The 12853-nt window shown below is 34.2% G+C and overlaps 1 protein-coding gene across 1 annotated transcript in view; it reads right to left on the bottom strand.

The window, feature by feature from the left end:
• CNTNAP4 (contactin associated protein family member 4) overlaps positions 1-12853 on the bottom strand; it is a 239885-nt gene that overhangs the window by 56947 nt on the left and 170085 nt on the right. Inside the window, exons 10-12 of the mRNA XM_074931769.1 lie at positions 7604-7775; positions 4377-4483; positions 1658-1777 (exon numbers count right to left, since the gene is read on the bottom strand). Coding sequence (XP_074787870.1) covers positions 1658-1777; positions 4377-4483; positions 7604-7775 — 399 coding nt within the window. The remainder of the gene's footprint in view (positions 1-1657; positions 1778-4376; positions 4484-7603; positions 7776-12853) is intronic.

The raw sequence follows: 12853 nt of genomic DNA, 5'->3' as shown, positions 1-12853 counted from the left end.
AGTGAGGACTGTAGGCTTTTCATTCTGGACCCAAACTCCAAAGATAAAAGCAGGGAAAGGCACTTCCCTCCCAGCTGCCTGAAAAATAGAGCACCGTAAATGTCAAAGACAAGGCAGTGCTGTAAAAAATGTAGGCATCTGCCTTCCTTGCCTCTGGTGGGGAAAGGGAATACCAGTCATGAGGAAACTGGGAAAAAAACAAATACAGAAAATTCATGCTGTCAGGCTGCATCTCAAAATGAAGAACTGATCAGTGAGGTTTGCTTAATGTGGTGAATAAAGAGTGACTGAGGAAAACAGTAACAGCTGTTCATGGACACACAAGGATAAATCAGACACTACACTGTACCTTGGAGAATTATACCCGCTGAAAAAAACTTGTCATCTTTCTGCCATGATTTTTGGTCTTTTTTAGTCTTGTAGGACATCAGGATATTTCTTTTTAAGGGCCTGTGCCAATATGAACTGTGCCCACCATGATGTAGCACAGTTCACTGTAGAAGTTAAAAGTCAGGAGCTGACATGGTGAGACTAGTTAAATTGCACAGACTGATTGAAATGATAAGAATTCTATTATTTCAACATGTATAACATGTTGACTGCCGTGAAAATCAACCAACGACACTGGCAGAGTCCTAACAGTTTCTCAAGAAATAGATGTGACCATAAATTGTTTACTAATCAACATCAGAAGCTTATGATTAAGGTTTCTAAGTCAAGCTGTCAACACTTAGGAGTTGAGTATATACATATCTAAATACATATCTAAATCAAATTCAACAATAGGTTATTCATGTCGTCTTTTAACCAGTTATAACTGCGTAAAAATATATTTTTGTCACATAAAACAGTAAAGTGTTTCCATCATTTTGGCTGGAAAGTAATTCAAATAAATAGAGGTTAAGTAAAAAAAAAAAAAAAAAAAAGAAACAGCCACGAATAAAGCAATAATAAATTTCAAAAAGCCATTTAAATGTAACCATCATTGAAAGGACATATACCAATAGGCATACACAGACAACATCAAATGGTTTGTTAAAAAGCAGTCTGACAAGAAACTCTGATATCTAAAACTTCTAGGGATATAGATGGTCAGACTCTATGAACTGGGTGCAGAAGAGAAGATAGGGTGCCTGAAAGTGAGGCTGAGAGAGTCCCACTCTCGCATTGTATTTGCATTCTCAAAAAAAATCTACTTGCAGTTTGAAAAGTGAAGCTTAATGCCATATTCCTCATAATATAAAGGCCAGTTCTGAATTACAGTTTTTCAGAAGGCTACTAGGAAAACTCAGTAATGTTTTCGTAAAACATAACTTATTTCCTTAATGTCCTCGAGATGATGTAACTTTAATGAAAACAAAGCTGCTCCCCCAGAATAAACTAATATGACATTGTCTCTATATGGAACACATATTCCATTTATGCAAAGCACGCCAGGAATGCAGCATTAGCTTCACAGACTGAATACTCTTATTATTTTAATTTCTCTGCCTAATTCTTTGCCCAGTATTCTGAGCTAAGGAGTCACCTTCATTTTGTTGTGCATGTATACATTAAACTTATGAGCTACAGTGGCTTCTTACTTGATAACTCATGTTTCAATATAATGAGCATGCATACAGACCCAGCTGTGAGTTAAGGAAGTTTATCACCTCACCTGTCATATTACAGTATACAAGAAACGGTCCCAAGGGGCCACTTCCATCTGAATCAATATTGTAAAAGCCTGAAGTGTTCCCTCTGTGCTTATAGGCTTCACATGATTGCTCATAGATGGCTGTAAAAGAACATATTCCATCACAAATGTAATGGCATAATTTTATATTTTATTCAAGGAATTAAAAAAAAAAAGTGTTTGGAGTCTGTCAATGGGGAAAAGAAGTTGTGTGTGTTCACTGCTAAAGAATACGGAAGAAAAGAAACGAACAGAAGTTTACCTTCATTTGATTTGTAAAGCACATTTGGTTTTATTTATTGGGGACATCACAAGGGGCATATACAAGCATTTTCTTCCATATTTCAAGCTGGAAACTTCAGGAAGAAAACTGTGAAATGTGGGTGAGTAAATGGTTGTAAAAAATGCCAAGTAACATGAATGCCAAGGGTATCACTTAGACACTGGTAATCAGATTTTGAGAAAAAAAACCACTGCCTCCCTCAACCAAATCAGATTTTTGTTGTTGTTTTTACATACAACACAAGGTAAGCAGTTTCTAGGTGTTCTGATTGTCTCCTGGCATTTTTTGCTTTTCACACTTGTTTTCTTCTGTTTTTAAACAGAAGGGCAAATGACTTTTCAGAGACTAAATAAACAAAGTGACAGCTCCTTGGTGCCTTGTCATGTATACTTTATATCAGTCAAAGCTAAAAGAAAAGTCTGTGATGAATCCTTTATGATGAGAAACCTGAGAAAAAGGACTTATGAGTCCACCTCTCTGCTTAAACAGATAGGAACCACTGATGATAATGCCACAGCTAGACCGCATTAGCCTAACTTCTCTTTTCACCATGATATTGCTGTGAAGCAGTCATACTATTCTGGTATTTCTTTTCAAAATTATACTGTGTGCTCTATCATTTAGTATCAAAACTTGAAAACACTGTCAAAAAGAAAGAGCCATTAGATTCAGGGAAAAAAAATAGTGATGATTGCCATACAAATAAAAGCAAAGCTCCGTAATGATTATTGTCTAGAAGATTTTGATCTCTACATGCTTTTTTTTTTTTCTTTTTTTTTTTTTTTAATAAAAGCTTTAGAATACTAGTACAGTACTCCAAAAGAGGAGCTGTTCCTTAAAATGAAGCTAGTTTTTGGAATACACAACAGTGATCACTGTATTTTTTCTCATGGTTACTGACATTGTATGGCAACACAGCAAAAAGATAAACAGTTTCTTCAGGCTGATTATGAAATATTCAGAAAGCAAAATTTATGTAATTTTCAAATGGAATTTTATGGCTCCTTAAATAGTCTTAGTTAAATTTAAATATGACAAAAGAGATTCAATTATTCATTGGTTGTTTTATGAACATGGTATTTTGTATACTAATATTTTGAGATCACTTACTTATTTTTAGGTTTATAACAAAAAGAATGTTTCAGTAATCAAGGGGCATTTTTTTCTTTTGAAATGACACAGAAGTGTGATAACGTGGCAAAAAAATATCCTAGATTCTTGATTTTAAGTCATTATTAAAGTCACTAAAACCAACTACTAAGACTCTCATTTTATATCCATAGGTGCAGGATTTTATTAATCATAAACAAATGACCTGGAAGGCTTTTATTTGTATCTTTGACAATGAATAAGAATTCAATAACTCTTATCATAGTATTAAATTTCTCACAGATTCCTAACTATTGGGAAACTGTGGTCTCTATCTGTCCTTATAGACATCATCAGTTGATTCAACATATGATTTTCAATTTATAATGAATCACATCACCTTCATCTTCACTTTTGGCTTGTCACAGTTTTACCTTACACACTGTGGTATTCAAAATTATCTGTATACTGTCATCCTTTCTTTGTTACACACATTTTCTTAAAATTGTTATTTATGCCACTGTATTCTTTACAAATAAGGCATAACAGGAAAACTCATCACTGTTACTGAGTCTGTACAAGCTGACAAGCTAGTCTTCTAAAATCAGTGAGTTCTCAAAAAATCCTATGTGTGTAGACATACGTTCATTTCATAAAATCTGCCCACAAGGATTGTGTAGGTTTTATAAGAACAATTTATAAAACCAGAAATATATCTGATCACTAGGGCAGTCTGGAATTTTTTAAAAATGATCTGTAAAGTTTCTTAAGGATTTCTAGTTATTAGAAGCATATAATGAGGGTAAAGATTTACTCTCTTTCCCAGAACATACTTAAAACTGTACAAATGTAGGGTATCTTCTGTGAAATTAGTTACTCTTTTTTTTTTTTTCCCCTCCCATTCTACTCCCTGATTTAGAAAACTACATAAACACATTTTTAGGATTAGCATGTGATTAATTTTCCACATGAATGTAGTCCTATTGTCTCAGAAAAAAATATTTGTTGTGATGAATAAAGATGAATTACACACATTTCTAAATGCTTTGCTGATTTAGAAAGAGGAATTATATGGATGGAAGAGGATATTACTGACCATCTCATGCAAATTATGAAAAATGTGAAACAGAAACAGATAAATATTAGAAATTTCAATGAGTTTTTCCTGCTACATATTTTGGATTCTCATGGCCTTTCCTTGAACCAGTTTATGAATATTTGCATGACTCAAGAAATCTTTTAATATGAATGATCAATACAAATGTATATTTTTGTAGTGAAAAAATCAATCAGGAATAAAAGCATAGTTAGAAAACATCTTTGACTCACGATAGTGGCAAGTAGCTCCCTTGTACCCAGTGTTGGCACAGTTGCAGTAGAAGTTGTTCCAGGACTGTGAGCACTCACCACCGTGTTCACAGTAATTAGGCAAACACCTAAAATAAAAAGAGCATTTTCACTGCCTTTTCTGTTCATTTACATGTTACTTGTACTTATCAAAGGACGCAAAATCATGAAAAAGAAGTATAATAATATGAAGGAAGTTTTCAAGCTCATTGGCAAAGATGTCAATTTAATTACTTAGAAAATTAGCAGAATTTCCCTTCATCTTCCCCACTATTCCTATTGCCTATACTAAATAAATTAATTATGCAAGAAACCTGTGAGAACAGAAGTGTAAGATGCATAATTGTTACTTATTACCATTCAACTATCTGCAACTCAATACAGACTGACAAACCAATGAAAGATTTACATGCTGATAATTCACCGGCAAGTTTTGTAACTGATCGGATTTCTTCAACAAGATGTACCACAACAAAGCACCATCACAAGAAAATTCCTTCTATTCTTCTAAAAATAATAGATTTTTTAAAAAAAAACCCATATATATATCAAATAAAAGTGACCATAGTATTTTAGAGCTATTTCTTATTCTAAAATCATGGTTACTTTCTATTCTAGGAAGAGTAAAATATTCAGGATGTCAGTTCCATTACAGGAAGTAACCATCAGTAAAGCCAGTTTTCATTCTGGTGATATGAGCAGAAATCTGAAGAATTTTGGTGGCTTCGTTCTGGATTTACAATAGTTGACTACAAAGAAAATTTGCTTGTAACTGTTTAATGATTAAGAATGCAACACTATACCTGAGTATAAAATATTGATTGAGATGAAAACAAAAAAAAATTTTTTTATAAAGACAACTAAAAATACATGACAATAGAGTGGCACATTGTAACCAATTATTTACAGGCTTTTCAACTTAGAAATTATTTAAAATTCTGATTGCAGTGAGAGTATGTGTATGTGTGTGTGTATGTGATACAGCTCACAAAGTATAAAAAGGCTTTATTGTTGACATTAACCAGAGAAAAAATAAAACAGGCCCACTAATATTCACAGGATCTTAAAATACCTTTTAATTAATTCAAGAAATTTTAGGAGGGTATTAAATTAGGATTGTAGAAAGTCTGGCAGTTCACACATCTGCCCTATGAATAATTCAGGGTCTTTGTACATTCACTCTTCCTGACTCTCAAAGAATTTTCTCTTATTTTCATGTTTATAAACAAGGATAAGCAGAGGTTTTTAGAGAAGGGAGAAAAATAATAATAATTAAAAAAAAGCAGTAGCAGGTAAAAATTAGATAAATAGAGTGTTATAGGTCCCTTATTTTCAAGGAATAAATGACATTTTTGCCAGTGAAGGAGCCAATCTTGTATCTATTATCTCACTCACAGAATGTATTTCTAAAACGAGTCTGATATGAGTCTCATTGAGCTCTGATCTGGAAGACAGAAATTAACTTTAGGCACAGGGCTCACAATTACTTTGTTAATAGATAATTTGTTTGAAGGAATTGTATAAATGTCCATGGTATTAATTCTTAAGATAAATGCTTAATTTTATTTTCTACAGGTATGACTAGTCATCAGTTATACATCTCTAACATAACTGCCATCAGGACTTTCAGTGCATTCTCTGACAGCTGCTCCACCTGTATGTATTTCAGCCACAGTTTTTCTTGTCTTATTCTTTTTTAAAAAAATATATTATTATGCCAGAACTGTAAATAAGTGATTTAAATGGTCTTTACTTGTATTGACTCCCTGCCCATATTAATCAATTTTCCTAATACTGTTCACAAGATGAAATCTTAGATGAAATTGATGATGCTTGAAGCAACTTCAGTAGAAATGAAAACAATTTAGAGTATAATTTAAATCTTTTAGCATCAAATTTTACATCTTCACTGTTTCAGAATGTATAATAGGAAGTAGCCATTTGCTATATCAAAGTGAGGCTATAATTACATTATATTCTGAGACACCACCCAAAGCGAGATTTAGAACAGTGCTTTCTCTGATGAAACTAATTTTCTAACAAAAGTATTTCTAATATTAGCAAAAGTATTTCTAATACTTTCATCTGTATACTAATCTAATACTTTTCATCTGTAAAAGGTAATTTTTTGATTCATCACCAGTTCTGTTTAAACCAGAAAAAAAACAGATGATTAAGCATTTACCACATATTGCTTGATAATATGCTTTAAAGTGTATGACATCTATAAATGCTATATGATTTAAAACCAAGGCAGCAGGCTAATAATAATGATAAAGTAATATTCAGAAGAGAACACTGATCCAGAACATGAATGTACTTTTGATAAAGAAGGAAGAAAACGCAAACTTCATACGCCAGTTATCTGCTAAATATATTTTTGTGCACTATCTGCTTATCATGATTTCAAACTATGGCTAAAATATATTTTGAAAAGAATCACTCTTTGCTGCAATTTTCATTATTTTTCTTTCTTCAGTCTTAAATTTAAAGAAAAAAAAAAAGAGAAAAATATTTTAAAACTATCCCAGTGTCAGTGTCTCTCTTTTTTTTTTTTTTTTTTGTTATATATATATATATATATATATATATATAAAAACATTTATTTATTCTGGGTTTTGTATATCATACTGCTGCCAGGACACCAAAGGAAATAAGTCTTGGTAAGCAATCATATGTTTCTGTGTGGTGCTTGATGTAATTGTGACAAATTCATCTGGTAGTCTCTCCTCAGAGACTAAACGTGCTAAATTTGTGAGGCATTTGGAATGACACTGTGTCCTTTAAAGTAATTTTGTCAATGGTTTATGTATAATTAGTAGTTATTAAACTGATATAAATTGATAAAGGAGTTGAGAGAAAAGATATTAAGGAGAAATATATAAAGAGAATTATTTGTATGCCCAAGAGTTATATGAGCAATGGAACCATATAAATAGATTATACAATGAAAATGCTACATGAAGGAGCATGAGAAGAGCAATGACTGAAAAGTCATAATAATTTAAGCATAGGAGAAGAATTGGAAAGTATGAACTGAGAAAAAAAAATAGGAAAATGGTAGGAAATTTTTTTGTTTAACTGCATTTATTCTAGATTTTTGAATTTTTACAAAAGAAGCAGCATGCCATTTTGTGAGCATTCTGTTGTCATCAAGACAGTTCTGAAAACAAAATATTCAAATAAATAAATAAATATTATTTTCTTACCTGTCTATAATGCCACATAAATCTATCTGAAGGTCACTGAAATTGCCAAAAACATTTTGCTGAACTGAGATCATATCCACTGCTTTGTTACCAATGGAAATGAGTCGCATGCATCCTTGAAAGCCACCAACTGAAGTATTGCATTCAGAAATGTTTCCACTGCTAGGGCACCCTGAAAGAAGCATAAAACCTGGAGTTGAAAAAAAATATTAATTGAAAAATTCACATATTCCAAAAGAAGACTGAACTTTGATAATCTCCAAGTGTTGTAAACTTTGTGGGTGGAAGACTTTACTCAGAAGCTCTTATGATTAGGCATGGTTGGTGCAACTGTAAAGAAATTTATCTGTGCAGTCTTACTGTTTTAAAGCATATGCAAAAGCATCACTAAAAATCTGGGTAGAGGATAACCCAAGCAGCAGTTCTAAAGAAATGAATGCAATCAAGATGTGAACAGATTGATTGACTGAACTTGGTCACAAAATATTAGGTTACAATATGATGTGCACATGATTTGGACAAGTTTTAAGTCAAAGCTGAAGACAAATAAGAAAAAAACTAGTTACTAAGTACAATTATTTTAATTTATTAAGCTGTCCAGCAAATTCTGGAAAGTACTGAACAAATTTCTTGATGCAGGACATCAATGACACAACTAAGACAGACGTTGTGTTGGACCTGCTATTCCTAGACAAGGAAGAAATGGTTGAAAATGTGAAGGTCACGGACAGTCTTGGTTGCAGCAAACACGAGGCTGTGGAGTTTATGATCCACAGAGAAGAGAGCGAGGAAAAAAGCAGAATTACAACCCTGGACTATCTGAAGAGCCAAAGTTGATCTGTTCAGGACCTGTTTTAAGGATCTGATTAGAAATTGCCTTGGAGAACAAAAGGGCTGAGGCTTTTTCAAGAAAAAGCTCTTTGGAGCATAACAAAAGTCCATAGTGATATCAGTATAGTTAAGCAAGTATGGCAGAAGGCCTGGAAACAGAAACATAGAACTCCTGTACACAAAATGTGGAAGCAGGGACACTCAATTTCGAGGGGAATACAAAGCCATTACTTGCATGTCTAAGGATGCAGTTAAGAAATCCAGACCTCAGGTGGAATTAAGATGATCAAGGAAGGTGAAGTGCAACAAAAAGATTTCTATAGGTACAACAGTAGCAAAAGAAAGGCTAAGGAGATTATGGGGGCACTACTCCATGCAGCAGGAGACCTAGTGATAAGGATCTTAGGAAGAACTGATTCGTACAAGACCTTTTTTCTTCAGTTTTCACTGGTAAAACTAACTCTGAGGCTTCTCATGTCCTAGCAGAGTATGAAGGGAAGCAGTACCCACAATAAAGGAAGAAATATTCCAAGGGGCACCTGAGGGTACTGCAGGAGCTGGCCAATGTCATTGCAACAATTGTCATTGTGAAGCCATTATCATTTAATCCTGAAAAGGTCTTGGCAATTTGGTGACTTTGTATTCTTGAAGACTGGAAAAGGCAGATGTTTCATCCATCTTCAAGAAGGAAGGCACAGGAAACTAAAACCCAGTCAACTTTACTGCAGTCCCTGGCAAGTTCATGGAGCAAATCCCCTTAGAAACCATTTCTAAACATGTGAAGAAGGTAACTGGATAACTTTAGCTTCAAGGCTAAATCATGCCTGATCAACCTCTTTGTTTTCTTTGCTGAGGTGATGGGTACTGTAGACAAAGGGAGAGCAGTGCATACCCTGACTTTAGCAAATCCCCAGTTTTCCATAGTCCCCCTATCACCAGCTTGATGAGATAGGGGTGAGATAAGCAGACAACTGGTGATGCAGAGTCAAGCTGATGGTCAGTGAACAGAGCGTCTTTCAGAGACCAGTACTGAGAGCTATCCTATTCAATGTCTTCATTAATGATGGGTGATGGGACAGAGTGCACTTTCAGCAAGACTGTGATTGACACCAAATTGGGAGCAGGAGTTACATGTTGGAGGACAGTGCTGTAATTCAGGGGGACCTGGGCAGGCTAGAGAAATAAGCTGAAAGAAATGCCATGAAGAACACATTTAAGTCTTTAGCCTGAGATGAAACAAGTTCATGCAACTATCCAAGCTGGAGGAAAACTGCTTAGATCCATAGAGAAAGGCCTGGGGTCCTGGTGGCCAACAGGTGAACCATAAGCCAGGAAGAACAACAGCACAGAATGCCAATGACATTCTGGGGTGTATTTCAAGGGTGCAGACAGCAGATCTGGGGAAGTGGTCCTTCACTCTGTGTGGCACTTGTGAGACTTCATATGGAGTGCTGTAGTTCTGGACTCCTCAGTACAGGAAAGACAGCAACATCCTCAAGTGCGTCCAGTAGAGGCCTCTGAGATGATCAGTGAGCTGAATGCACGTGGTGTAGTGTGAGGAGAGGCTGAGAGAGTTGTGTTCAGTCTTAAGAAGATAAAGCTATCTGATAAAATATCTGACAGAAAAGATGAAGCGAGACTTCTTCCAGAAGTGCACAGTGGTGGGACAAGAGAGAAAGGACGAAAATAAAACACCAGCAAATTCTGATCAGAAATTAGCAAGAAGTGATTCTACCCTGAGGGTGGTCAATATAGAACAGTCTGACCAGAGGAGTTATGGGATTTCCATCCTCGGAGACGGTGAAGATTTTAGTGGTGACAGCCCTGTACATCCTACCCAACCTATGAATAACATTCTGTAGATATCTCATAGTTTGGTTTGTCTGTTGTACTGCTGATCCTGAAAAGCTTTGTTCACTGATTGCCAATTAATTAAACATTGTGAATAAATCAGTAAATTACTTTGATCCTGATTTGATTTAAACCATGTCCGTTAAGGAGTGGCACACTGCATGACAAAATATGCCTTAATGTTTTGGGTTTTTTTGCTTTCTTCCAAAGGATGATATCACTTCTGGAATGATGCACAAGGGCCATTCTTTGATCTTTGTCAAACAATACTGCATTCTGGTTCACAGTATTCCAAGACCTTGTTTCATCATGATAGGATGCAGTGACTTTTAAGATATTTCTCTATTCCACAGAGCTAATGTATAGTTTCTGAAGTCCTGTAAAGACAGTGCAGAGGTTTACTATACAGGAAAGCAAAATGACAGTGGAAACTAGTAAATCTATTTGAATGAGTGTACAACAACACAAATAGTATAGATATGTTTTTAAGAAGTATACAACAGAAAATGAACTAAAATTAAAATGAAATAGGTAAATAAATTCTCAATGTATTTTATGCTGGTGAGGAACCAAACTGTTGAAAATTCTTGCTTGTTTTCCAAAGGAAAATGATTATTATCTACTTGGTATATAGCTTTAAGAACAACACAATTCATGGACTTGCAAAAGTCCAAATAGAAGCACACTAAATTTTTAGCACCACACACAGTTAGAGAAATCAATTACAGGTCTAACTACATTCTTTACAGCATTCTGCAATAAAATGGTAAAATATATCCTGCAATTTCTGGCGAAAAATCTAACACTCAGTTGCAAATGAGATATTTCCAGTGGAGTTCATATATAAAAAAATAAACCAAAACCAACCAACCAAACAAAAAAGCCAGAGAAAAAGTTTATATCTTTTACACTTAGCTATTCTACAAAATTGTGTTTCAGATATCTTTTCTTGTTGTCTGTCTAAAAGTTGTCTTCTAGTTCTGTTAGAGAAAAGGCGAGATCATTAGTATTAATGAAATTGGAATTCCTTAAAATTGTGGGCTGAATATTAAACATAGGAAGAAATCCTTTAATAATGGAATTTACCCTATATGCTTACTGCAATATTAAATAATCTTCTTTTGCCCTTATAGTTGCAATGAGTTATTATTCCAATAACTGAGATAGCATATCCTTGATGATAGCATGACTAGAAATTGTGCTGACACAATGCTATTTTCATGTTTATTACACATTTTCCCAGCTAAACATACACGTTTCTTGCATAATTTGTACTCATTAAAACAAGTAAACTAACCACCATGTCCCCAGGACACCTCTCCTAGAAGGCAGATATTAATGTTTTAACAACTAGCATATAGAAACGTGGTAAATATTAATACAAACTTAGAAAGAAAGTCAAAATGCATTGCCTGCATTTTGACAGTGGTATATGACATAAAATTGTAATAAATAGATTTCTAAACTTAGAAACCTTTTACTAGTTTTCCCCAAGTTTGCATGTCATTCACAAGCGGTTGATTTCAGCTGTAAAAATCAGAGAAGCTGAGGGGTGGATATGCAGTTAGAACTTTCAGTATTCTTGGAATGAATTTGCCACATCCATCCCCCCAAAAATAAATAGAAATCACCTTGTACAACTTAATATATTGCTTTTAGCAACTGCCCACATCCCTTCTGATATGTTCACCTGTGCCATCAATGCAGTGGTGCAAATCACCTAACCAAAGATGTGGGAAGCTGAAGCAACATAGAAAATTGAAAAGAAAAAAAAAAATAAAAAGTTTTCTGACTATTCAAGGTCAATATTTTGTATATTTCTCTGATTATCAGACAGGTCAAGTGATATCTTTAGTAGAGAAGGCTAGATGCCAGGTGTGAAAAGTCACATGGATGCTCATGTAGCAGTTCCTTTATTTTCCTTTAAGATCTGCTTGTGATCGTGAAATTTATTTACAATCTATTGTTTCAAGGGAACTTGAAGGATAATGACTTGGTCAATACTCATTTAGAGTTTTGTATAAATTTTTCAATTTTCTCAGAAAACTGAGAACTGTTAATTAATAGTTCAGTCATGAACTCCTAAGCTACTAAGAGATGAAGCATTATGCTAGTGCTGAATAATGCATTCAGATGTTGTTTAACATTGCTATTATGTTGTCTGTTACCAACAGATTTGGACATAACAACTTGATCAGCTCTACCAGTAAGAATATCGGTGATTAATGACGAAATTTCTTGGTGACAGATAATTGTTGATATTTGTAGGGAAATGAAGATACCTAAACTTAATTTTTAGACACAAGTTATATTTTCCAAAAGTAGGAAAGTTGTGTCAGTGTAATAAAAAAATGTAAATAATTTAAGTGTGTATCATGTAAAGAGGATATTTGCACAAGTAAGCAAGCATTCGCTTAAGGTGAAAGTGTCACCCCAGTGGAAGATTCTCACAAAAAATTCATTTAGCAACACAGTAAGTGTGCAAGAAGAGAGACCATTGTGTGTCTGTCTGATTGTTAGCCAGACTATATTCAATTATCAGAATGATAGCAGAAAATTATGTTCTAA

The sequence above is a fragment of the Athene noctua genome, chromosome Z, assembly GCF_965140245.1.
Source record: "Athene noctua chromosome Z, bAthNoc1.hap1.1, whole genome shotgun sequence".
NCBI lineage: Eukaryota > Metazoa > Chordata > Aves > Strigiformes > Strigidae > Athene > Athene noctua.
This window is presented reverse-complemented; position numbering and strand designations above follow the sequence as displayed.